This window comes from Calidris pugnax, unplaced genomic scaffold (genome assembly GCF_001431845.1).
Source record: "Calidris pugnax isolate Ruff unplaced genomic scaffold, ASM143184v1 scaffold50, whole genome shotgun sequence".
NCBI classification, from domain to species: Eukaryota; Metazoa; Chordata; class Aves; order Charadriiformes; family Scolopacidae; genus Calidris; species Calidris pugnax.
This window is the reverse complement of record NW_015090780.1, coordinates 4,939,523-4,967,391: the sequence shown is the minus strand read 5'-3', so window position 1 is coordinate 4,967,391 and position 27,869 is coordinate 4,939,523. Positions and strand designations below refer to the sequence as shown.

The window sequence follows — 27,869 nt, the reverse complement described above, 5'->3', positions numbered from 1 at the left end:
AAAATCATTAAAATCTGTGCCATAATCTGGCTTGTAAAGTTTTACTAACCCTTTTTTTTTTTTTTTTTAATATTTAAACTGCAATCTCAGAAAGACATTCTTGTTTATCAATTATTTTCTTGGTTGGTTTTACAACTTATGTCTTGTAGTTGTTGTATGGCTCCAAAAAAATGTGCACCCTGCAAGTTTTACAACACTAATTTTTGAATCTAGGAGGCAAGTTGCAACCCCCCCCCATTTGCAGTGACTGTAGAGCCCATCGCTGTGGATCAGCCCGACCGTACACAAACAGGGGCTGCTTTGCTGCGAGAAGCGATCGCACAATAATCCTGTTATGACAGAGATCTAAAACAAGAATGAAGATGTCAGAGCTACCTAGCAGCAAATGTGAATTTAATCTTAAGATAAAAGCATATCAAATATACCCAAGTGGCTTATTGCCAGAGATGCTAATTAGAAAAAACTGCATTATGCACACAGCCATTTGTTCCAAATGGCTCTTCAGGGACCAGGTTAAGGAGGCGTTTCTCCTCTGTGGTTTGTTCTTGTTTACAGAAGTTGTTAATATTTGCATAACCATCTCAGGGAAAAAATATGTTGAGTGAATAAAATAGACTTAAATGTGACTCCCAAAATTTCAGTTTTCAATAAAAAATACTTGCAAGACTTCAGGAGCTGAAATTTTAAGGAAAAGCTGTAAATTACAGACCAGCATCAATACAGAAGATTTTGACTCCCCTGATAGCGCCTGGGTCACTGCCTCTTCAGGAGAAGCCACGGGGATAGATAATTTTGGACACGGTAAATGACTGCTTCATCAAACAGCCCACATCACAGATTTGTCCCCCCCTAGGGCTCCGGGGGCTGGCCACGCTGCCGGGGGCAGGGAGGGTTCACCAGAGCCATTCCCTCCCCGACCAGCCATTCCCCACGCCAACAGGGCACCTGTGCTTCCAAGGAATTGCTGAAAGGTCGGCGCAGTTTTACCACGTCCTTCCTGCCTCTTCTCGAAGCAAACCTTCGATCTCTGAGACAGGAAACCCAGCACCTCGTGCCACAGCAGCTCCTGAAGCACCCCTTTGCTTCTGCCCCGGGCTCTTGCCGCCTTTTGCTCAGTGTCACCCAGCTCCTAATGGGGCCAGAGCAGAGCACTTTTTGGTGGCCATTCTCCAATGGATGTGCCCAGGATTCTCTATTACACCTCCCCAGGCTGTCTGTAACGTCCTGCTCCCATATACCCAGCAGCAGATGTACAAAGGAGCTGTGCGAGCGGGTGCCTCACTCCAGTTTCTATGTTCAACTGTGCACCCACCCCACAGGTAATTAGGACAATTATGCATGTGAGCTGGGTAATGAAAAAACAAAACCATCTATTTAAACACAAATTTGCTATTATGCAGCAAGTAGAAGTGTGTAAGTTTATAAATTGTGTACACAGATCTCCCTTGCTGGATGACACAGGATTGCTGTGTGGAATTTTTGCAAATCTTTGAAATCCCTGCAAAAGGAGGAGGCATCAGCAGGGGAGAATGGAAGGAGCTGACAAAGAGAGGAGGGGCCTGAGCAGAGACAAGGCTGGCCCTGCCCACGGAAACCTGAATGGAACCTGCAGGGACAGAGGAGCTGCAAAGGGGATCGGCCATGACTGAAATAAACTGTACCACAATCCCTTCCCAGGCACGCTGCCTTCAAAGATCTTCAGTTTTAATAGATTGTCTGACAATTTAAAATACACGTGTGGAGAGAGTTGCTAATATATTTAGACTGAGGAGCTTCAGCTTGGTCATCTCTGCCTCTGGCTTCCTCTTAAAACATTTAATAGCAGCTTCATTCCTCTTGGCTTCTATGAAGTGGGGACTTTAATTTATTTATGCTGATGAGGAACTTTTCAATATCCTCGTCCCCTCTTGTCGCCATTACAGAGAAGAGGGCAATGATTTTTAAAGGAAACTGTTTTTTATCTAGAACATGCAAAATTAAAAAGATACTGGAAAATGCGGTATAATTCAGGCTCACAGAACTCCAGAGACCTAGTTAAAGAATACCTGTTAATGGAATTAATTTTTCATGCTCCACATACGCAGAGGAATGTATTTCAGGGAATATGTAGACCTACAATATAAAATCAGACCCAATTTTGAAACTAAAATAATGAAATTGTAGGAATGTGCCCTGATGAAAGTACCCATTTGTTTCAATATCCCGTGACTCGTTAACTGTACAGCGAACACCGCGCTTCACCCGCGGCACCGTGGCTGCAGAGGGAAATGCCACGTGGGACTAATCTGACAGTGGCTTGTAATATTGAATGCAGCCAGCCCCCTCTCAACCCTCTGCTTCTGGTTAATCTATTTAGAACTTTGCTGCCAAGCACTACTTTAAACTAAAGGAGAGGGTCCGAAGGGGAAGCACGGGTCACTGCCACCCCATCTGCCCCTCGGGCTGCTTGTGCCAGATTTTGCCACATTTTGTGCACCAAAGTCCTTAGATTTAGTGCCCCAGCCCCTCCCCGAACTTTAGTTCTTTCTACAGAAAGATCACCTCCCTCGGCAGAATATCTTGAGATTTTCTTACAAGTCATGTAACTTAAATTAAACCATGGGTTATTGAGCCTTTATGACTCACTCTACCAAGCTCTTCTGAATAACCAAGTGGGCCAGAAAATTAATTAATTTCTGTTGTCTATTTGCAATATCTATTAATGTCCTTAGAGAAGAAATGAGCTCTGTCACTCACAGAAAACGGAACTATCAGACCCTAATGTTATTTTTGCAGCACTATATTTTTCTCTATAAGTAGATCTCAGCCTATTGCAGATTAGCCAGGAGTGATCACCACACACCATACTGCCGAGGAGGCGCTTTGCGAGATGAACAAATACATTCAAGTATCAGAAACTTCAAGAATCCAAATTTCTGATTTTCCCCTTTGGACAATAAGCTTTGAAAATTTGATCCACATGCATCTTGATGGTTCTAAACCAGCCAAGGACATCCCTGAATTTTCCCTTTCCCTTGCCCCTCTCCCACTGGAAAAAAAAAAGGGAGGGGAGGAGGGGGAATGCAATTTTCAAGACCATTTTAAAATTTAGACACCAAGCAATAACAATAATAATTGCTCTCCCTATGTCAGCCAGCCAAAACTCTTCTCCCTCATTTTTTAGTGCCAGAGAAATTAAACTTCCACTTGAAGGAAATGTTCAGCATTTCATACTTTGATAAACTGAAGGAAGTTGAAACAACTGGTTTTATAACAGAAATATTAATCCGAGTTTTTTTTCTGGTAGAGGGTAAGGATACCCTTCAACTCAAACATGTCACTGAAGAATTTTATCCAGAGTATTTTCTCCAGCTCTAGCTTTTGCTGTCTTCAGTGGACCGATGGCATAGGTAACATTATGGAATCAGGAAGTTGCAAAGAATCTTCAGTTTTCATGTTAAATGCTGAACATTTTTTTAATCTTCCTGGCTGCAGACAAGGAATGAGGAGGCAGCCAGAAGAGCGTCCTTGAAGACAAAATAAAAGCCACAGTCAATCCATCAGTCAAGCAATCTTGTGATTCCAGATCTCTGACTGGTGATTTTAAATAGTTTGAGGCACAGAAACTGGGTTTGGCCTTCCTTAGTACAGATGTTTACTTGGATATGCTCCTCTGTGATTATTTAGCAATTTATAGAATCACAGGATGGTTTGGGTTGGAAGGGACCTTAAAGTACCCCCAGTGCCACCCCCTGCCCTGGGCAGGGACACCTCCCACCAGACCAGGTTGCTCCAAGCCCCCTCCAGCCTGGCCTTGAACCCCTCCAGGGATGGGGCAGCCACAGCTTCTCTGGGCAACCTGGGCCAGGCTCTCACCACCCCCCCAGTTATGCCAGAAGACACACCTTGTTATTCCAAGCACACAACAGCACGGAACTTATCAAATGCCATTCCAAATGCCAGTTACTGTTACTTGCACATTTATCAAGACACAAACATATATCTGTCATTCCATAACTACTAAAACACGGTTTGATACTTTTCCCACTGGGCTACTTTTTTGGTAGTAGTTAATTATTCAGAATTCATAATAGAAGGCAACGCATCCCTGAATAAATGAGGGGCTAAAATATAAATTGCCCACAGAGCGACTGTATTGTGGACTGCAGAGCTCCCACTTGTCTCAGCTGGGGATGGAGCCGGAGCCATAACTAAACCCAGAAACAACCCTTCCCCTGAGCAAATCTCAGAAATTTCCATTTCTTGTCAGTACACGAACATTGCTAAAGCTTCCAAATCATGTTTGGAAGATCCTTGTGAAGTTCTCTGAATGAAATATTGAACAGGGGTCTAAAGATGAACTCTGGTTATTCAAAGGGAACAGCGTAGAAAGAAAATGAGTAGTATTGTAGAGGAGAAAGGAACTGTTTACGTTCCATGTTTCTGCTCATTAAAAGTGTGATGAAATTGGAGAAGGCGAGATGAGATAGACCATGTGTCATGTATTTCCACTGAAGACAGCCAGGCAGCATCATATTTGACTTGAAAATAAATTCCCCTGTAGCTGCGCATCCTAGCAGGGCTTGATTTTATTAAATGTGATGCTAGAAACTATTACTTTGCTATGTTTGCATGAAGTAGCTACTGGTGCCGTCCCATCTGTGCCTCAACCCTCATTAGCCTCTGCTCTCATTTTCTACAAAGATTAATCTATTTTGAGAAAAATCATGGCAAGAAATTATGCTCGCATAGCAAGGCCCCATTCTGCAAATTGTGAGAACTGTGAAGTTGTCCTTCTGTTTGCACTGAATCTGAGGCCACGATGTCAAAGCGAGATGATGAAATGAGTCTGCAAAAAGGCATATAATTGGCAACCCTTGGTCTTGCTTGTGTAACTGCGTGGTTACGCGCCCGCAGTCAGAGCTGGGCAAGAATACAGCCATTACGTGATTCACACCTACAGCTGTGGCAGCTACATATCACATCAGGTCTAAATGCACACGTACTTCATGTGCAGCTGCACACTATGATCACTGACAATATCCTGTGACTGTCACTGCACACATTCTACAAACAGTCAGCTCTGCTTAAAAAACCAAACTGAACAGGTACCTGATCCATTTGGGCAGGTTCAGGCTGCACTCACCCCAGACAGCACAGGCCAAAACACTCCCTGAGGCTCATGGAGCTGCTGTTGGACGTGGAGATCCCTGAGATCCGTACAGAGCTGGTGATCTCTACAGAGCTAGAGCCACCATGGGATGTCTCCTTCTGCTTCTCACCCCCAGATCTCTGTGCTGGGGCAGAGACGTGCCATTAGTTTGACATCGCTTTCTGGCACCACAGGCCCAGCCGTTACAGGAGAGGCTGATGTTAACACCAGATCTGTGCACGGTTGTTTCTAACAGCAGTACTGGTTTCATCCACATCAGGGATGGGCAAACGATCACATTTCTGTCAAATCAGCCAGAGCTGTGATACAGAGTTTATGCCAGCTCCGTGCTTTTATGCCAGATTGGTGCCAACTTTGGGAATACAGACAATGCTTGATAAGGCATCAAGTGCAAGTGGCGCAGACAAATGACACCTGGCTCTGCAAAAAACTTGCAGGTTGACTGATCAGCACTTTTCATAACATTTGAGACAGCAGAATGAATTCCTACCACATCTGCAGTTTGTATTGTTGGGATCATGGCAGTTTTGATCTGATACTAAATGCCCTAAAACTACATTTATTTGGTACCAGCCCAAGACTCTGTAAACCAAGGCCTACTTGTTCACTTCTGTATCTTCTAAGGGTTTATCTACCTCACAGAAGACAAGTTGTGTTAGGAAACTTCTGCCCAGGGAAGTGGTTGAGGCACCATCCCTGGAGGTGTTCAAAAGATGGGTTGACATGGTCCTCAGGAATATGGTTTAGTGATTTTTTGTTGCTGATTTCTTATTTATTTTTTGTCAGGGTTAGGTTGATGGTTGGACTAGATGATCTTTAAGGTCCCTTCCAACCTAGATGATTCTATGATTCTATGAAATGTGAGCTGTGTGGAGAAAGGGTGTCTTGTCATTCTGCCTTACTTCCAAATAAATGTATTTATTTCAGAGCCACTATCTGAACTCATCATCCAAAGGCTGCACTAAGAGCCAGATGTCGAATCATAATTTTTTGTTCTTTCAAGCTTGTCCCCAGTAGCCTTAAATAGAAGAATAAATTTTCCACAGAGAAAGACTCTTCTATTAATAGCATTAGATCATTTTAGCACTTGAAAGGAAGAAATTAGTTGAGTTTTTAATGGGGCTTTTTTTTTAATACTTTTTAAAATATTGTAGGTTTTTTTACTGTGCAGGCAAGAGCGTCCGCCTTCAGAGTTTTAATTACTGGAGAAGAAAAAATTCTCTCCTTCTATGAGTTCAAAAAACAAAAATAGTGAATGAGACTATGTGAAATGGCTTAAAATAAACATCTTCAAACAATCTGGTCCTATGTGTCAGTTCTTCCTCATGCTTTGATAATCTCATCTCAGTTGTTGAAACAGACTTACACAGATTGCATAGGAGGCTTGGAGATGATTGAAAGGACTCCTGCAGGGACTTGCCAATAAGAGGTGATATTCTGAAGGGCAGTCTCAACATATTTCCTCACTCTATTTTCTCGTAACGGAGAATATTTGGCCGGTTACACTTTCGTTCTCACATTCTAAAATCTCTCCTCATTCATTTAAGAAAATGAGAGAAAAACAAGCTGTAGGCTTCTCCGCCTTTTCCAAATAAACTTTGTTATCCTCTTATGTAAAACACTAAGAGGATATTCCAAGTGGCAAAGAGCTTTATACACAGCTTCACTTAAAAGCAAAAACATAAAACATGTTTTGTTCTGCAGTCACAGAAACTCAGTCATTTATTGTAATGAATGGGCAATGTCAAAGGAACATATGGTATTTTTAGCTCTGCTTCATTACCCAGTGTGGTAAACGAATCCCGAATGCTTGTAACGTCTAAAAGCTTTCTCTGAGAAGAAAGGCTTTTCCTGCCTAGTCTTGATTAAAGTCAGACCGTTACTGTGCGGGGGATCGGTAAGCGCACGGGGCGGGAAGGCTGCCTGGGATGGCACTCTGAGCTGTGAAACGGTGACGGGACAGCAAACCCCAGAGCTGGGGGCACAAGCAGAGTGTGTACAGAGCAGAGGAAGGGTAGCCCAGTAAGCAAGGGAACAGTCTGAAGGGGAGATGTCACTGCAGTGAGACAAGCTCCTTGTCTGACCTTCTGTGCAGGAATTTTGGACTGAAGCTCTGTGTTAGAGGCAGATGGGCTCAAGCTCCCAGGACTGAAACCGGGCACTGTAAGGCTTAATAATACACACCTGTAAATGCGATAGAGCTGACAGGCACGTTTGATACCAACATCCTCTGCTAATATGTTTCACATTTTTTTACTGTTTGCTGTATTAATCCATTTGACCTTGCCAATGAATTTGGCTTATGCTTGAGTAAGCTGACCTTTCTTTTTCCTCTCTTATTTCACAAGATCCTTGACCTGGTGTGATACGATCTGCTTAGTCTAGACATGAACCAAACTGTGAGGGATCTTGCTTATTCTAAAGAAAGTTGTGGCATTTCAGAATGAAAGAATTGTTTTCTGCCATGAGCTTCCCCTGTTGTTTCTAAATATAATGTTATAGGTAGCTCCAAACAGAGATTTAGTCTGGATGTAACTTACACTGTACAGGAAGGACCAGGCAATGATGAAGATATTTGCACAGAACACCCAGTTCTCGTAAAAGCCCGTGGATTTCAGAGTTTCTTGGAATATCACAGGATCAAATCCAAATTATGCCTAGACCAGTGAAATTCAATACCATCATTACACAAAACAATCCCTAAAGTCAACAGCAGTCTGAAATCTCTGCAAACGCCAAAGAACAAGGGCATAAATTTCAAGACAGAAAGACATGGAAATCTTTAAATATCTTACTTTTCATTACAGTCATAAATAATCAGTTTTTGCAGCTCAGATATTTTCACTACTTCTATGAGTTCCCATGTAGGTTTCTGGCACAAAGAAGCCTTCAGGAGATTTTGTGGCTTTTTAGTGGTACACCCCAAAACACACATAGGCTTCCTCCTGAGGAAGCAGTTATTACAATATTGGGGGGTGTCCTGTTTCCAGCTCTCTGTGACTCACGCAGGCAGCCGAGAACACAGTTAAAATATGAAAGCTGAAAAGAAACTGAGAAGAGGAAGTAGTTATTCCACTTCTCTTTCTCTTGGAAGAACTAAAAAATACATAAATTTAGGTCAGACAGGGTAAAAATACTCCATGCTGTTTTTTCTTCCATGCTATTTGGGCTTTGTGAGACTTATAAAAACAGGCCCAGGATATGGTTGAAGTGAACAAGACTATTATTTACTTGTTTAATAAAAACCTCATGCATTGAAATATAAATTCAGTTCACAGTCTATGGCGGTTGTAAAATGAAAGTTTCATCACAGATCTGGTTATCCCTTTTGCATAAGTAAATAATAAAATAAAATTATTAAAAAGAAACAAGTCCAAATATTCTTGCTGATGAAAGGCAAATGTTAGAAAAACATTCATTAGATGATTCCTTCTCAAAAACATGACCCAAATGAAAATCAAGAGCTGGAGACCAAAAAACTGCCTGGCATCGTTAGTCTTAAAAAATAAAGTTAATTTAAAACCTGTTGCCAGTAAAATTAGCAAAACCTGTCTGTAGAAAGATGCAGCCTCCTGACATGCTTTTAGTTTTGAAAACAGTAGTTATTTTGTTCTTTGCATAAGCACTGACTAGCAGAACCAAAGCGTCATCACGGGCTCCCGAGACACTTCTCAATATTGTAGAATCTCATCAATTATATTTTTTTTTTACACCATTACATGATAAATTGAGTCTGTAAATGCAGAACTGGGTCACTCTTACCTGTTCAGGCAAAACGTGCAGAACAGGACTTTGATCAGCAATTTCTGAATGTGTGTGAAGCACAGCCTGGAGAGGGTTTGCCGTCCCAAGGCAGATGTAAGCTGCCCCGCAGCCACCACGCTGGCCCCAACCACCACTACGTTGCCTTGACAGAGCCACGGGGCAAATTATTAGTAGGAAAATCTTGTGCAGTTCAGGAGCTGCTCCAGCCTCTCCTGGTCTGTGGGCTGAGCCGGGGCGAGCAGGACCGCGCCTGGCCATCGGCCACACGGTGATGCTCTGGGAGAACTCCCAGGCACTGACGGGCAGAGGTGGGGAACCTTCACCAACGCTGCTATGGACTTGTAAATACAAATGCTGCTACAGACTTTCAAAATACCAGAAAAGCCATTTCTCAGTAGTTATCATTTACAGGTTAGTTTAACTCTTGGCACTCTTTGTATCTACTTTGAGTCCGTTTGTTTGCTACCTCCTTCCGTCTCTGTGTATTTGGGTTTAAGGAAGCTCTTTGCAAGGTGCTGTGAGCACTGCAGGCATTACACATCACGCTTCTACATGCTATTGCCTGGTGCTCCTAGAGATCGTAACCAGCTGCAAATAGACAAGTGCAGTGTAGGGACATTACAGATAAGCTGTAACATGGGCTAAACACAATACAAGGGAATTTTTACTTTACCAAAAATTTAAGAGCCAAAGTCTTGGTGAAAGTTAGTGACTCTTGGTACTAAGAATGCATAGGAATTTGCATGTGTGTTTAGGGGCTTTTGAATCTTGTAATTTAGTAAGAGAAAAACAATCTTTATCCTTCCTCTGGAAAGAAAATGCAGAAATTCTTGGTTCATTTTTGGAAGGATGATTGTTTGGTTTGGTTAGCATTTTTGTTTTAAAGAAGAATCTTGTTTCCTCTGCACTTTGTAAGGAAAGAGCTCAAGTTAGAGTCACAAGCTCACACTTGTAACAAATGCACGCCAGGAGATGTTGAGTCCTCAGCACCAGCTCTTCCCAGCCCTGCTCCCACCGGCTGCGTGACGCTAACGCAGACACAGCCACACAGTGCAGTAGCACAAGGAAAAGCAGTCTCTCTTGTAGACGTTCTCCCCACGTGGCTGCTGGGCCACAGAGACTCTTCATGGACAGAGACCACCAGGCTCCTGCCACGGTCTCGTTTTGTTGCCGTGTGGGATGTTGTCTCTCTATTCTTCTCTCTCTTACACAGGGCAAGGATTACAAATGCAGGAGTTTATTTTTCCTAGCTCCTATAACACAAGAAGAAAGCAACCTGGAGTGGAGTCATTCCAAGTGCTTCATAGGAGAGCTTTATATATTTTGAGTCATTTCCATGTTCATTCCTTGCCCAGAAGATCCTGCCATTCCCATTAGGAATAGATTGTGGTCTTGTTTCAGACAAACAGCGCTGATCACTACAGTAAATTTGATAAGCAATTATTTCTCTTGGCCCTCGACCAGTAAAGAATTTCATCTTAGAAAGCATATTGCTCTATTAGCACTTAAGATTGTTAACCAGAGCCTATCAATTTGGAAGCGAAATCTTAATTTTTGAAGTATGGACCTCCCAGGAACTCATTAATTTTTAAAGATACTCAGATGTCTACAGTTAAGCATGTTGCAGTTTTGTTAGATCAGTGCTTTAAAGCCCTTATCTGAGCCTCGACATAGTGCCATGGTAAGGAGCAGATAATGTTAAATTTAACACCAGATTTAGCTGTTGAGAAGTACCATTGCCCATGGGAATTCTGTACTGTCTGATTGCTCTGTGTGCATGCACTTCTGTGGGTGTTTTCAAGGCTGCTGAGGACAACAGAGGGTTTGTGGTACTTCGCTGTCTTTTGAAGACTGCTGAGTATTTAGTATAATTGCCTTTTTGGAAAATACCAGTAGACAGTGGAATAAATGGATCTGTACAAACAATCCTCCCCTCAAAGTACTTCCTACATGTGTCTTATATTTACAGGATGCTACGTGAAGGAGACCAACCCATCTCTAGAAAGTATTTAACCATTCATTCAGGTGATGCGACTTCCTAAGGGTTTAATTACAGTTTACATACCAACCAAATGTAAAAATCACTGGCAACTTTATAACAGTTTTACAAGGAACCAAATTGGACACATAACCTTTAGACAAAAGTTGAATTCAGTCACTGTGCCTGTTTTCTGTCTACCTTTCTCTGTAGCTGTTCTGGTTTATGTCATATTTTTGTTGCCTAAGTATTTCTCCTTCCAACTCTCTGTCCTGTTGTGCATAGCAGGCCTGGAGCAGTCACCCGGGACTGGTGACTAATGCGTATGTGTTGCCAATGGCTGTAAGGAAAGTGAAAGTGCAAAGCAGCAGGAGCAATAAAGGAAAAAAGAAAAAAAAGGCAGATGCTCTTGCATTTCCCAAAGCAGAATGTTTTCTATCTGCAGCAGTGGCATTGAACAGTGACAGAGCACCAACAGAGAGCTCTGGTGCGTTCAAGGGGATGAGGAAATTATGCATTAAATTTCACGGGCATAAGAGTTCACAGGACATGAGGATTTGATTATTTCTCTAATACACAAGTTTGGGAGGGATATAAAGTGAGAGCTGATTGTATCTCTGACAGAAAGACTCCCGTAAGCAGAAGAAACTCTAAGCAGGTCAATTCTGGGGCACGAATCCCAGAAAAAAGCAATGCATGGCTCCTGTTGGCAAGCATGGTGCTCTTACACCCATGACTTCCCCAGGCATCACAGGTCCCTCTAAACGTAACCGCTGTCAGGGACAAGCTGCAGTGAAATGAATTTGAAGGTGCCTCTTGGAGACAGCACAGGGTGTGTTCAGTCTGCAGGCTCCCTGAGGAAGCTATAAAAAACATCCTTTCAACAGGTTTGCAGCAAGGCTACAGCTAATTAAACAACTGCAGGTGATGAAACACTGGTCCTGCAGTGCAGATAAGAGCTTTACTACTACGGGCACACGAAAACCTAATTCAAGCCATTTCTGTGCTTCCTGGGCTTGGCCTCCCTTCTCCTGCAGAACAGCGTCTCCCCAAGAGGTGTGGGGAAACTGCCCAGTCCGGGAAATTTGTAACAGGGGGGGTAGAAAAAAGCCTTTGCAGATGCAGGATGGAGAGGGCTTGGTGCAGGCTGGCTCCTGGCCTTCTGCAGAGGCAGCGCTCATTTGACTTTATTTAAATAGATTTTTTGTGAATCTCAGGAGATGCTGCTCTGTCGGCAGCCTGAGCGAGCTCTCACGGGGTGAGACATGCAAATGTCAAGCTTCCCCTCCCAAAAGAAGATACTGCACAGGCTCGAATAACTGAACTAACTGTGATATTACAGCAATCCTTCATTAGTCTCATTTTCTTACTGTTATTTAGTTCTTCCTTATCCAGGCAAAGCATGTTGGGGGTTCCTTTACGCAAACAGTGAAAAACTTATTTCGTTAATGAATTGCTAATGTCACACTGTGCACTGTAAATCATGGGAAGTGCTATTGGGACTTGACACAATGATCCAAAAGCACGAAAAGTTCCCGATTAATTTCTTTGCACCTTGGCTCATATGGTTGTAGTGCTGTTAGGTGATATGTCAGCTTCCCGAAGGAACATTTTCTGGAAGGAATCACAAACCTCAAGCATATAAGGCATATTTTTATCTAAGTGATTTAGCTGGAGTTCCCACTTCCCCGCTCTCTTTCCTTTGATAAGTATAATCTGTTCCCCTGTTCATTTCAGCTAAAGCTGGTTTTAAAATCCAAATACTTTGAAGGGAGGCTCAGCATGACAGAATGGAAATAAACTCCCCTGCAAGCACAGCCCCCTCTTACCACCCACAAATTATGTTTTGGGTTTTTTTTTCCTCCTTCAATTAAACAAAAATGTTAATTCATAATTTAACATACTAAAGAGCAGTGGAAATTATAGAACAAGGATATATGACAAACATTTGAGCATGAAGTGAAAATGGAAGCTCAGACTCTGGAAACCACACGGAAGGTAGAAAGGAAAGTACAGGAACTTGCATTTTTATGCAGGGAAGTATAGAAACCTCATCAGGATTCATAGCACCCTGTGAAAAGAAAGGTGATACTGCCCAAGAACAGCCTGTACTCGGTGGAAGCTGAACCCACAGCTGGTTTGGATATGGTGCTCATAAAGGACTCCACTCCCCTTTCTTGTTCTGCCATTTATGGCAGTTATTTTCACCCTGCCTTCATATATCTCTGCGAGTCTGAAGTCTGCACAAATTCCCTGTGCCAGCTTTTCCCCCCAAGGTACCTCGATGAATGACGCAGTTATCATCTGGATGAACCTGGCCCACTGTCCATCTGCTTCCTCCTGAGATTAAACTATGGGCTGAGGTGAAATCCAAGGCGGGAAATCATGGACAAAAAGGATTACAATTTTGTAAGCAGAGAGATAAGAATTCAAGCCATTTTTACTGTTGACCATACAAAACCTAAAAATTTGGATAGGTAAATGCCTGAATTTGCACCTCAATCCTGTAATTTTCCCTACTTCGTTTCAGTATTTTTCTGGTGTAACAAATACAATGTGTCAGAGCAATAATCTATGTCACATCAGCAGCTGTGCATCCAAAATTAGCTTATGATTACATTCAATAATGTACTACAGGCACCTTGCCTTTTCTCAGTAACTAAACTGTTAGGAACCAGGCTTTCTGCTTTACAAAGGATTCTGTGTAAATTTTTCCAAGCCAACCCAAAACAATAATGAAACATTCAGAACTTGAAATGAAAAGTCCTTCAAAAATTAAATAAATTTCAGGTTCATCAAAAGCTTTTTTCTCATTTGTAATTTTAATTTCTAATTTCTAACAGTCACTCAAAATTGGAAAAATCAAAATACTCTGTGTTCAAAAAACTGATGTGGAAACTTCAAACTGGAACATTCCACTGCAGTTCTTTCAAAGAAAGCCAAGAAAGAGAGCATGTCTGCAGAAATGCAGGTGACAGAAAACATTTTTAGAACAAGGAACAGCTCCATCACAGGAAACATCTAAGTAGTGCAATAAAAAAAGCACTTCAGTCTGAATTCTGCCACCCTGAAACATAACAGAAGTGTTCAGAGGCTCCTAGACACAAACAATTTACTCCTGTCCTGCAGATTCAATCACTGTGATCAGTTCTTCCTCCTTTAGGATTCTAAACGATGGGAAAAGGGGATTGTTCCTGCTGCTAATTCTCTTTCCTAAAGCTCAGGATAGTCCTTCCTCTAAAACCAAGACAACCCTTCTGCCCCCATTCCCCGCAGGTGTCCCTCACTAGATGAGGAGTCCCCTCTGCACAGAGCATCCTTTGCAGGAAAGCACTGTGTCTTGGTAACCTCACAAATGCTGGGCTTGCATGATACGAGACTGGCCAGTAGTAGCCAGGAACCCTTTCAATGCTGGGCTCTCCCTGTGACACCCTCCTTCACATCCTTTTAGAGGTAGGCGCTGATTCTCGGCAGCACGGAGTGTCAGCAGTGGTAAAGGCACCTCTACCCCAAAAGGCAAATAGGTCATTCTGGTTCCACTCGCCGTCTCTACCCTCTGGAGTGGACCAAAGGGAACCTCTTCCCCTTTTTTAACTCTGTATCTGAGTTGCAAAGACAAATGCAATGACAATAACGGGCAGAACATGCAGAGCTGCATTACAAACCAATTCATCAGAAATCAGAGCACGCCTGCCTTACAAATTTGCCTGCAGCTCTTGTCTGCTGTGTTATTTTTAAACTGCCTGCAGGTTGCAGATTTTTCAGTGGTCCTTCTCCTAGCAGTGTACACAGAGGATTTAGCAGGCACAGCTTCCATTACCGTGAATTTAAGTTACCAAAACTCCCAGCACATTAAAATTCAGCATCCTTCATCTTCCCATAAACTTTCTGCTGCAATTTGTGTATTCACAGGAGAGCATCCCGTGTTTCTCACAGCCTCTCCTGTGGCCAGGCCAGTACCTCGGCTCTGCATTCCTGGTGTTCCCCACTGCCACCCAGCAGCTGCTGTAACCACCAACCCAGCATCACCCTCTCTGTGGCTCAGCATGAAAACCCCAAGAAGACAGACCCAACTGACTGCACCCAATGCTCGATTTCACAACACTGTTATCACCCAGACACCATTGCCTTGGCACCAAAGCCATCTGCTGTACAGGCGAAGGCTCTGTGTGGGCATAAGGCACTCCTCCATCACACAGCCAGGACACAAACCCACCGTGCTCCCACCAAACCCGCCCCACTTGTGTGGGGGGGCTGGATGGGACAGAGTCAGAACTTGACATCTGTAAACAGGAAAGCTTCAGTGTACAGAAAAACTGCCCCATCCGTGCACGACTCCTGTAGTGAAGGGATTAACAAGAAAAGAAACCACCACACTATTTTAAAGAAAAAAGCAGTGGGGCATTTTTCAGAAATGCTGATCAGCCACAACTGCTGCTGATGTAGACAGAAGCTGCAGATGCTCCAAGTTTCTGAGGGGTCAGAGCCTGCAGCCAAATGTAATGAATATTATGGTTTGTTTCCTCCTTCTCTGTTGCCTGGTTTATTCTGCAGCCCGGAGCAGTACTGCAGAGCAACGCCCGGCAGGGCAGAGCCTCTCCCCTCAGCTGACTTGGGATATCTCAGACATCCCACTCCTGCCCAGCATCGGGAGCTCTAGGAATCACCCCAGCTGGCCCTGTACGAGGCACTCAGCAGCACAGGCACAGCCACAGTCATTTCCACCCCTTTGACACACACAGAGCAGATGACAACTATGTGATATATGAGGAGTTTGGATCTGCAGCTCCAGCACAGAAGCCTTTGCCCTCAACAGGGTACAGCAGGGACTTGAAAGTAATTTCAACACAAGGAGCCAACAAGCTTCAGTCAGAGCAAAACCCTCTGGCCCCGCAGGGCTGGGGACTGTCTCCTTGTGGGACAGTGTGGGACCAACTGGTCTGCCTCAGCAGCGATGGCCGCTCTGTGCTGGGCAGGGTCAGGCTGCTGTGCTGTGGGTTAACCTTCTGCTTGCTTTACCCTCTGTAACGGCTGTCCCTCATACTTCTACATTACACAGCTTGTTAAGCTGTTGCTCATTTCTCCCTGCTGATTTGGAGAGTCTTGATTTGGCTCTTGGCTGTTTATATTTTGCAGACATCCTCTACATAATTGCATGGCCTGGCCCCAGGCTATCAGGCTCTGGGAGGAATAACTGCACTATTCCACAGAACAGTTAGCATAATTAAAATATTGACTGCAGATTAAAAAAATGTGCTGAATATTTCACGGAGTGGTTGGAGGGTTGGCAAGTCTTGGCAGTTTGTTGGCTGCAGGAACTGGCTGATATTTAGGCGTGCCTTCTCCTTCAGTATTCATTGCTGTACGTGGGAACTGCTTTTTGTGCTGTCAACTGCTGATCTCCCAAGCAGCCAACCCACAACCAAGCAAAAAATGAACTGACTGGAAATGAGGAGCTCCAAGGGCTTTCTTGTGATTCTTATTGCCAGTGAGACCGTTTCCCTGTTATTTATGACTTCAGGACATCTGTCTTACTGTGTCTCTATCTATTTTTATTTGTGTCCATCTCTCCAAATGCACAGTGTAGGAACTGCATATGGTGAGAACGTACCAGGTGATAAAACCATTTGCTTAGGAACTGTCTGTACCACATGAGAAGCATTAATGAAGTTTAAAAGCCCACAAAAACCTCCACTGGAACATTTGTTTTAGCCACTATTCCTTCTTTGACATTTGATTTCTATCTGTATTTAATCTGTAACCAAAGTCTAAGGCATAAAATCCTTACATTTCCACAGCCAAGAGGGCAGAGGGGGATGGAAGAAACCCAGGTGACAGGGCTGGTAGAACCTACAGATACACTGATCACCACAGGGCACTTAGGTGCCTTTGCAATATCTCCATTCTCATTCGTAGGGAAGTATCTGGGACAATAAACATTGCTAGACTTAGACATTGCTGGACACTTAGCCTTGGGTTTGAATGACTTCCTGGTTCTATCGACATCCCCTGCTATCTGGCAAAAAAGGGAAAAAGATCTCATGCTACCAGTATTAAATAAAACATGTGGATGATGCCTAAACCACTTTGCTGACACCTACATCCTGAATGAAATGCAGTAGGATCAGTAACTTGCCAAGGTACTGCTTTAAATCAGCTCCTTATTTAATCTCCACTTAGATGCTTGAGAAATCCCTGGAATGGCAGGAAGCGCCCGAGCCGCAGCACGGCCTCACAAGAAGGCCCAGGGACGGCTGAGCCCAGGTTGTCCTGCTCCTTGGAGCTTCCAGGGACCAGGGTCTGATTACAGTCTGATCTACAGCTCTTCTGAGATGAGCTAATTTTGTGAATGTTTCCATTCCCACTCGAGGGATGTCACAAGAAATGGCCAAATGCTATTTTCTGAGGCTTCTATTACAGCTTTAAAGTAATCATAATAGCAAATTAATAGCAGATCTGCTCTGCCATTTTCCATTCTCATTGCCATCTCTGTAATCAAGAGCAGCTCTACTTCTTCAAAGCTTATTTCTGCGATACTTCTAGTTTTTGAATATGCAATTAGGAAAAGAGCATGATATCTTGGCACTCCAGCTGTGGTCTGTAGGCGACTGCCCTCCTTCTGTGCTGGGCTCATTGCTGGCTTCTGCTCCCAACTCAGTCTTGACCTCCTAACTGTAAATCTTAAATATCACCTTCGGTAGCCACCATTCTTTCAAAGGCAAAAATATATTTTTACATACATTTTAAATCTCTTCTACATTAGATCCCAAGATAAACCTTTTGGAATGAGACAAAAGATGCTATACACGCTGCACACAGAAAGAGAAATTCACTGGGCACGCACAGTGTGGGGAGGGGGGAATTGTTACAGCTTTTGTTCTGACAGTTCACGTGGCCAAGTTTTTAGTTTGTCTTCACTGAATGATTCATCTCTATTACCAGTATTTTCAAAATTAAATGGAAGAGGAGGAATGTGTTCATTCTCCTGCTGTGTTTAATAATCTTCAAAAAATTGTTTCCTGTTTACTTGGAAATCCCCACCTCCACGCTGTGATTTAAGCATTTTTACCCTGTTAACTTGAAACAAAGCCTAGAAGATGCTGTCTAGTTTTTATCTTGCAGTCATAAAGCAATTTATGATAAATGTTGTTGTTCCAAAGAGAAGTTACTTGGAAACATACATATGTTCATAGCTCTATTGTTGCTCATTTAAATCATAGCTGATTGTTGAAAAAAAACCCCAACAAATTGTCATTCAGTTTTTATTCATGTAACATGCCTGATGACCAACGGCAGCTTCTCTTTTAACAGTCACTGAACTGGTGCTCAAACACAAGTCGCAGTAAAGGCATCAATAACCCCATTTATGGCACTGTGCTGCTTTCTTCCATGGTACTGCCCAGCACACAACTGTCAATAGTCACTAGGTATTGTTTCCAGCAAGACTTGTCTATAAGCAAAACTTACAGCATATTTTCAAGACAAAATATTAAAAATACCTAAATTGCTTTTCCAGCTGAAGCATTATCTCTGAATTCCTGTGGCTTGGCTGTACAAAAGGGAAAGAATTTTCTCCTTAGCTTCCTCAAGGAATAAATCTGCACGATAGTTCTAAGATTTTACTTATGTAGCACATATCAAACACACTATTCTAATATAGAATAATTCTTATATAGAAGATTTGCATTAGGTCACACAAGGCTCTGTGTTAGCTTATGTGAAAAGAGTTGGTTTAAAAGGCAGCAATATCCTGTGGCCTGAGAACAGAACTGGAAGCTGGGAATTCAGAAGGGACCCGAGCTTTCTCACACTTCCTCTCAGCTTTTCATAAAGGTCTAAATTTTTCTAAATGAACATTACATTTACGTGATTAACTAGAGGCCGCATGGGCCTGATTTACAATTTACAGCTGTGTTAAATTTCTACTGCTCCTATTAAAGCTGTTGGGAGCTCTCAGCTCTCGTTGTTTCAGAAGGCTGTAACGCAGTTACACACAGCCTGTGGGAGGGAGAGTCACACCGTTCCTCTGGTGAGCACCAGGCATGGATCAAGGTAGGGAACCAATGGAACAAAGCATAGAGTGTGCAAATTCAGCACATGCCCCTCTCTATGGGCCCAACAGCCCTGCTTAATCCACGAGGGATGGCAGCAGTGGAGATACTGAAATATTTGGCACCCAGAGAGGTGCTGTGCAAGAGCAGAGTCGGAAGAGCCGGGTAGGCAGCGTGGGGCTGGCACAGGGAGGTTGAACTCCTCTGATGCCACTGGCTCCAGCGATGCAGAGCCTTCCTTTCACACAGAAAGCTCGATTTCCTTGGTGACTAGACTGAATGCCTGTTGGCTGGTGAGCTCCATTTGCCTCCCCAGTGTTCTGTCTAACAGCTGCCTTTCCTCTCTGTTCCCCTCCCAGATGAGATGGAGCAGTCCCCTGCAATGCGTTCTGACTACTTGGTCTCAGGGATTCGAACTCCGCCAGTGAGGAGGAACAGCAAACTGGCAACACTGGGCAGGATCTTCAAACCATGGAAGTGGCGGAAAAAGAAAAATGAGAAGCTAAAGCAGACATCTGCAGGTAGGATGAGAACAAGAGTGATGCTACACAGAGCAAAGCTTAGCTGCGGCGAAATTTGCTTACACCAGAAATGTTAATGGTGACCTGATCTAAACCTAATTCAGAGATTTCAGGATGTTACAGATGAATAATGTTTAAGGCTGGAAAGAGCCCATATAGGCTGACTTCCTATATAATAAAACACAGTACATTTAAAAGTCAAGGCCAAATTACAAGAGTGAAGCACAAGCCAACAGACTGCTTTCCATGAGCTGTTCCTTCTCCAAAATACGCTACATTCATGGCCCCAAGTATCACCACCCCTTTTATTTGGGGTGAAGATTATATAGGTCACAGTAACATTATGAAAAGCGACAGGAGGGAGCTACAGCCCGTGAAATGCCTTCCCCGAAGCAGCTGTCTCTGCGGGGAAGGAGCCCAGCACACAGCACTGCACGCTCTCCCTGCTCTCCAGGGATGTCCCCGGAGACAAACCCCACTCTCCTTTTCCTAAGCCAGGATGGAGCAATTCCCCGCTCTTGCCCTGATACCCGTGGAGTGTCACAGCAAAGGGCACTGCTTCCTGAGGCAGCTCCAACGTGCCGTATCAAACAGCACGAAGGCTCCAATATCCCCGTTACGCTGCACTCGGTGCGATCAGACAGATCATAAATCTCAGCTCTACATGGGGCTGATTTTACAGCTCTTTTATCAAAGGGAAATGCACAAACAGGCCAACCAGTCCACGCTCCCCCAACCCAAATCCTCACAGTCCTTTCCAAGTGCACAGTAGTTGAGACTAGAGGGAATTTTCCCCTTGCATCTTTCTCACTCCATTACGTGGCTACTCTGTCATTAACTGGTGCTGTGTTATGCTACCTCTTCCTGCAGTGCTGGAGAAGAAGATGGCAGCACGACAAGGTCGGGATGAACTCATCAAGAAAGGCCTTCTGGAGATGATGGAACAAGGTAAGTAAAAATTCTTCGTCCTGTTTATCAGAGTCTTTTCCAGGACAATAGGAAACAGTTACAAAAGAAGAAACCTAACAATCAAATTGATAAAAAGGAAAACCTTCAATCCAAACAGAGGAAAATTCAGCATCTGCATTCAGCACATCTTTCTTCAAATCCTTCCCTGCAGTGATCAATCCATGCAGTTTAATTTTTGATGTTTTACCATCTTGAATGCAACTCCATTTTCTCTTGGTTTATACCTGGTGCCAGTCTGAGCTGGTAGGGATGTTTTATGCAACTGCTCTAAACCAAGCTAAATCCTACTGCCAAGAAAGTCCTCTAAAGCTGCTATAAATAGAAACTTAAACATACAGATGCAGCTAATATGTACAGCCAATATGTACAGCCCATGAATCCAAATCTCATAACATGATACTAACCTGATGTCTTCAGCTGCCTTTACAGTAAACCAAGTTTGATACAAAACATATTACCATTCTGCCTGTTGTCCATTCACATGGAAAAGGGAACCATTTGTGGTGTCATTTTAGAGCTTTCCCCAGTACAAACCAGGTTCAGCAGAAGTCACTCAGTGAAAGCTGATGAAGTGCCAGAAACACGCACAAAGGACTGTGGTTCTGTAGAAGCCCTGGCAGATGCTCAAGGAGGACAGGCATCAGGGGGACTATTCTGCAAGATCAAGTGAGCTCCCAAAGTTACGGACAACAACCCAATTGCCATTCCCACCTAAACAGAGATAAAACAAATAAATCCATCCGTACTTTAAGAACTTTATAGCTGAAAGTACTGTCACAAAGAAAGACTGGTCTTTTGGGTTTAACCAATCTGACAGATAGAAATTATGTTCCTTGAAACTAATAACTGAGTTTCTTTGTATAAAACAAATGCCATGCCTATAAATAGCCTGGGGGACAGTACTCCATGATGCTATGCTAGAGCATAATTAAGCAAATGAAGTCAGAAAAAGAGCATTTTAAACAGGATTTTTTTTTCATTGCAGTAAAGCTATTTTCATATTATTTTATTGGATATATTTTAATAGGAGTTTTATGTTCAGGTTTAAAAAAAAAAATCTATCCAACCATGAGTTTGTTCTAAATTGGAAACTTTTAGAAAGCTCATTTTTCATTCTGTCCATTGAACTCTTTGCTTCTCTCCTAATTCTAGATAATTAGTTGCCCTATTAGACTATTAGCACTATGGGATAGAAAACCATAAACCCATTTCTGTTAGGCATATGGAAGTTCCCCATAAGCTATGAATTTGAAGACATGGGTATCTAGAGCTTTGCCAAAGCACAATAAAATAAAACTTCTGTAGAGTACATGAAAAGGTAATAATAACGAATCAATAAACCTCCTGTATGCATAAAGAACTGGCTGGGAGGGAAACCGATGATGCTAAGCTGCAAGACCATTTTAACAAAATTAAACACACACAGATAGTCCAGTGAGAAGTGATGCCAAGCTGTGCTTTCACAAAGGCAGCTGGAAGGAGACCGCTTACCTGGCTGCAACAGCTCCTACAGCTCCTGTAAACATCACACAAGTGCTCATTCAGTACCACCCTGTGGCCCAGGGAGGGAGAACGGCTGACAGTCACTTGAAGGACATTGCAGCCACCTGCAAGTTATTTTTCTTTACAGAGAGTTGTGAATCTCCAGGGTTATTAGGAGAAGCGGCTTATTAACTGGAATCAAAAATTGACCCAAATAATTCTCAGTAAATGATTACTGCCCTACTTGGACTGAGCTGAAGTGGCAGCAGTTTCAAGGCTAAGTCCTCATTTACGCAATAAGTTGCAATTGCCAAAGCAGCAATACTATGCTAAAAGACTACAGTAAATCCTAAAATCCCTCTCTTTCATCAGGCTCTTCTCCGCTTCCAGGGACCTGATTCCTGCTCACTTTTATAAATAGCCCAAACTGGGATGAAGTTCTAGTCTGAGAACTCTCCCGATCTTCCCCCTGCATTTACAATGGCTGTGTCACACCCCGGGGTCTGTCACGCAGCGTTTGGAGCTGGAGCCTTGGCTCGGAGCAAGCCACGGCGCGAGCGCAGAGTCTGCATCAGTGTGTGAGCAGCCCGGGGTGAAGCTGCAGCGTCCTTGCTGTGGTGATGACTCATCCTGCCAGGTTATGGCACCCCGTCCCCTCGCACAGCCCAAACCACACCGGGAGCTCTCTGCCTCCTCTGCTCCCTCCTCCCCAGCTCTGCTTGCACGGGGCAAACGCCAGCCTGTCCTTGGCACCCCCTGAACCAACTTTGCTCAGGGAACCAGCACACACCCTGCAGGGGTTACAGGGGGCAGGGGCTGGCACACAGCCGCATTCATTCCCAGCTACAATTACTTTGCAATTCCCAACACTCTCTGCTGCTTTCCCTACCAGCGAATCCAAGGTCTGTGCTTTCTCCTGTCCCCGAATTGTCTCTAAAATAAGGCATTGGGACCCACTACCAATCAAAGCAGCATGTCCACTTTGATCTAAGCATGAGCTGATCATTTCGGACCAGGAACATGACTGTTGTTGAGTCTCAGACACTCCTCAATAGAAATTCTTCATCAGGGCTGTCTTCTGCTTGTCGTTACTTCATTAGTCATTACCCTTTCCATGGGCCGGGATCTGAAGGAGCTGATGTCCCTGACTGCAGTGTCACTGTGGCACTGCCGCTCTGCAGCTTGCCTTTCCCAACGGTGGGAGGAATGTGCAAAGCAGAATTACCTTGAGAACATCTAGGGACCTTCCCCCAGTGTTTCTCCCCATTGTGAGCACAAACGTGCTCAGATGTAGCTGTACTTACAGCACTGAGAGGTGAGGGCCGCCTGTCAAACAGCGCAGGCGGCTGGTGATACACCCATGATTATGTATAGGCTGCCTTCACAATGAGCTGAAATGTAGGCAATGAACTTTTTCCCCCTCCCCTTCCCTGTATCATAGCAACTGTGCTACTGCAGGGGCTATTTTAAGAACAGTAACTTTTCACCAAACGTGATTATGAGGCAGACTGAGTGAGCTCACCGTACAAAAATACTGCATCCCTTCCGCAGCATCCCTGGGCCAGTATCTGATACCCTCACCCAAAAGCACAGTAAATTACTCTGCAGATTGTCCAAATAGCATTAAAAAGGAGTAGTTGTCAATGCTGGCTATTTTAAATCAATGTTCAAGAAACTTGTCATGATATCATTGCAAGGAAACACAACCCTGTCAGGAGCTTCCAGAGAGGAGAGCCTGGGGTGAGAGATGTGCTGGAGGGGCCGGGGTGGGCAGCAGCCGTGTCCCTCAGCGGGGAGCTGCCCGGAGCGGGAAGCAATTGCTTTCCTTTGCAACAGTGATGTAGATCTTGTACATTCTGAGAGAGTCCTGAAGTAAAAAGGATAGTTTGTATTCTGAGGACTCCTGCCTGAATAGAATACCAGAAAAGCCTCAGTCATCAAGATGCGTACAGCTGCAGGGATCACTGGCACAAAAATCTTTCAGAGTAAGCAAAGGGAGCAGTTTCTAGGTCTGCATGAAGAGGAATTTGAATTTCTGATCAGCTCAATCATACAGGACACGCTTTTCAAAGCCGAGTAACTAAACCTATGCTCAAACCCTGGAGCGTGGTAGGGAATATCAGCAGCCTTGGCTCGGGTCAGGCCCTGGGTGCCAGATGCAGCGTGTGGTGCGCGGAGCCTGGCACAGCTCAGACTCCTCAGACCACTCTCATGGTTTAGTTAAGGTTAAATGATTTGGTTTTTTAGATACTGAAGGCAAAGCCTGCACTGGTGACGAAGCCACGAGAGCAACGCAGAGTGACCCTCCAGCTCCTGTGTGCCAGACACTTGCCTCAGAAGAGGCGCAGGAGGGCACAACTGCAGCCACAACGAACGTGACCTCGCTTGGTGAGGAGCTGCACTTGGATGAGCTGAAAGAAGATGCAGGTATGGGATAGAAAATGTTTTCCAAAAATTATAAAATGGTAAAAAAAAAATTTCTGCTGAGCTGTTTTATGAGGAGTCAAATATGTCAGTGCATTAAAGGGTCAGAGCAACATGTTGAGCTCAGCCCATACTAGGTTAGCAAGCAGTACTTGAAAACAGTGATTTTTGAGACTGCCACCAAACTGAGGGATGACATAAAGCTTGGCATAATGGGATTAGTTGGATTATGAGACGAGTCAGTCTTGGAATAGTGCCCCTTTGGTAATGGCAGTGACTGCTGTGAAGATGAAACAAGCTTCTCTTAAAAACATTTCTTAAACTTCTGTGCCAAGCCTGAAATTGCTCCTCCTGACTTGGGAGAACAGTGTCAATACACAGCCCACACTGTCCATACCATGGCCCTGCCTACAGCATGCTGCAAATACAAGTGAAGTTCAATACCAGGGGCACAGATAAGCTAAACCAAGCTCCCTTCATCCAACTGTGCTCCAGCAGAGCTCGTCTGTGACAGCAGTTCCTTGGGACCGGAGCAGCCAGGCACAACCCAGCAGCTGGAGGGGTTCCATTCACCTCCTGCCAACCAAGAAACGCAGAGCTACAGAGAGAACGCTTTATCCCAGTTTGTGGAGCACCATGTAGTGATTATGGATCTCCCTGCCCCTTTTCCTTGGTCAAGCTTTACCCATTCTCCATGGGCCCTCATTGCCTTCTGCTCTCCACCCCACACCTTCACGCTCTGCTTCCTCTGGGGTCTCAGCCCCAGCCCAACCTGCTGGGGTCTCTGAGCAGCGCTGCTCTTGGGCCCTCACATGGCTTCAGGAGCTCAGAACGGAAATCTTTCTCTGAAGGGGTTTCCATTTCTTCGCTTTATCCTTTCCCACTTCCTTTTCCTCCCGTCCTTTCCATTCCCATGACTCATGCAATTTTGTTCCCTTTTGCTGTTTCGCTTTTATAAAATATTATTCTTCTGGCCCATTTCTAGCTCTACTCCACTCTTCATTGCTTTGACAACAGGAACTCTTCTGTCTCCCAAAAAGTATCTCGTCATGTTTGCTCACCACAAGGATTTTTTTGTAAGCTTAGCAACACCTTTCCATCACCACCTTCATTTCAACTACACGTGTTATTTCATCACAAAATATACAAAAGGACTGTATGTGGGCTCCTAAAGATTTATCCTCTCTCTTTTTTGTCTCTTAAAATAGAGACACAATAGAGAATTGGACATCGACAGCTTCTATTAATACAGCCCTTAATGTTGTTTTCCTTTCTCTTCAAACTCTATGGCTGTGTTTGCTTTTGTAGCACTAAAAGCTAATTGAGGCAAAACCCATTCCTCTCCCTCTTCTTAGAGCTCTTCTGTATTTATTTTCCTCCATTTTTTGACATGTCATTTTTCCAGCTTCCAAAAAATAACAGTGGGATTATCTTCCCCTGTCTCCCTGGTCTGCGAGACTCCACTCCTATTTGCTGGAAATCTTCCCACCGCCTTCATCAGTGGCCTCTGCCTTTTAAAATAATTATTGTTGATCTTGTCTTTCTGTGCTAATTTATCCCCATCTGTGCATTTTACCATTCCTGTCTCTATCTCTAGTGAGTCTGCCTTGAGGAATTCTTTGGGTGGGAAAGCTCTTCAAAATTGTCAGTGTGTACTGCTAAGGTTATTATAATGTTGAGTTTATGATAACATTTGTCCTTGGGCTCAATCCAGGCCCGGTGCAGTAGGTGTCCTTCCACAAATTTGTAGGAATATTTGACCAGCTAGAACCAAAGGAAATATATTTGCTTTATACCCAGAATGTCACATTCCATCTTGAGGATGTGGGGTGAAGGCCAGGGAGGGGAAGAAGAGGAAACAAAAGGAAACATTCGTAGACTTCATGTTTGGTTAATACACAGCAAAAGAACAGCCTTGGCAGAAGGTGGGCAGTTTTTCCCACCTAACGGAGCCAACGAGCTCGGGGGCAGTCCCAAGGGAGGATTTCTACCTAGTAGTGAGATGGCATTTTGACAAGTGGCACTCCATGAATAATTAGCTGCTCTGGCAAGCAGTCTAATGCTGAGCACTTGGAATATTTTCAGCAGGATAATATTCACTCTGCAGTATGAAATCTGTTAATAGGTTTGTGTACTCCAGACTCAGGTCTGCCTTCAGACCCAGTCAAACATCTGCTGTTGTTACCAGAAACAACCACAAAAAACCAGAAGCACACCCTTTTGTGCAGGGAATGTAAAATGGACATTCTTTAGACAGAGTGCACAATGCCAGTTCGTTTTTGTGATACCACTCTGAACAGGATAGAATTCAGAAACAAAAAGATCTCTTTGACTGAGGATGAGTGTGTTTTGGATCCACCTTCTTTATGAGAAAGGTCCTCCTACGACTGCTCCCCTGCATCCAGGCCAAGCAGCACTTCGTGCCACGGGGAGGTCTACTGATTTCAGCAAAGTTACAGACAGAAGAAAGTATGGCTCTACTCAGGGGAATGCACTGAAATTTGACTAATTTTCCTGCCAAGCTACTAACACCTCCAGGAGCTCTTGATCTTTCTGTAATGTAACCCATTAGTGACTTAATTTTTCTCTTCCTCTATTCCGTGTTTTGTCTTCTATGCAGCAGGCAGAAAAATACTAAGTGATGTCAGCCTGGAACAAAGCATTTCCTTAGAAGCATATTTAAAAGAAAATTATTTCCTTCTATAATTCAGACAACTATCACATATGGCAGCTTTCCTATCAAGCCAAATTTCACAAGAATTCCTGTTAAGGATGCATATTTATTCTACTTTCCTGCCTTTTTTGAATGATAAATACTCATTCCTCCTCTTCTAGGCATACTCATTAATCTGTTTGTCAACAAATTAAATGCTATTATCTTGCCAATGCTATTGTTTCCAACTGCCTAAGTGCTCTGGTGCCTCCCCAAGCACTCCGAACACGAGGATGCTGAATGTTCGTTAATACAAAGAATTTGTACTACAAACAAGACATAAAACCAAGCCAAGAAAAGATCTGGGACATGGCAGCAGTGGGTGCCCACTGCTGTGAGTTTTTAGGCGATGCCCTAGAACGGTTTGGAGGGAAAGGTATTTTGTTTAGACAATCCAGAACGCTAAAAGGCGTGGGATTTGCCATTTATCCAGCCCAAGCAGCTTGGTCCTTTCTCATGCTGAGGAGAGACTTAAACACTGATGTCCCCATTTGAATTACTGCTTCACCTGCTAGGGTCGGAAAAACAGCCCTACTGAGCCCACAGTGGCTGGAAACGCAGTTTGGAGACGGCCTGGCTGCGGCTGGGCTCCTGCATCAGTCAGGCTCAAGCCTGCCCATGGGTCCCCACGTATGGCCCAGGCAGAGATCAGGAGATGTAACAGAGTGTGAACGTCAGACAGCAGCTCTGTGCGAGTCTGAACACTGCTAGAGTCAGCTGGTACCCGAGCACTATTCAAGGATGGTAATTTTGGAGACTTTATCACTGAAATTCCCCCTGTGTCCTGCTTCAGCTTCATGCCTTCCTGGATCTA

At 43.9% G+C, this 27,869-nt stretch overlaps 1 protein-coding gene across 2 annotated transcripts in view; it reads left to right on the top strand.

Moving 5' to 3' along the window:
* PHACTR3 (phosphatase and actin regulator 3) overlaps positions 1–27,869 on the top strand; it is a 71,117-nt gene that overhangs the window by 4,254 nt on the left and 38,994 nt on the right. For both annotated transcript variants that reach the window (XM_014957117.1, XM_014957125.1), the window contains exons 2-4: positions 19,306–19,467; positions 20,338–20,415; positions 24,166–24,345. In XM_014957117.1, coding sequence (XP_014812603.1) covers positions 19,311–19,467; positions 20,338–20,415; positions 24,166–24,345 — 415 coding nt within the window. In that variant the 5' untranslated portion in view covers positions 19,306–19,310. The remainder of the gene's footprint in view (positions 1–19,305; positions 19,468–20,337; positions 20,416–24,165; positions 24,346–27,869) is intronic.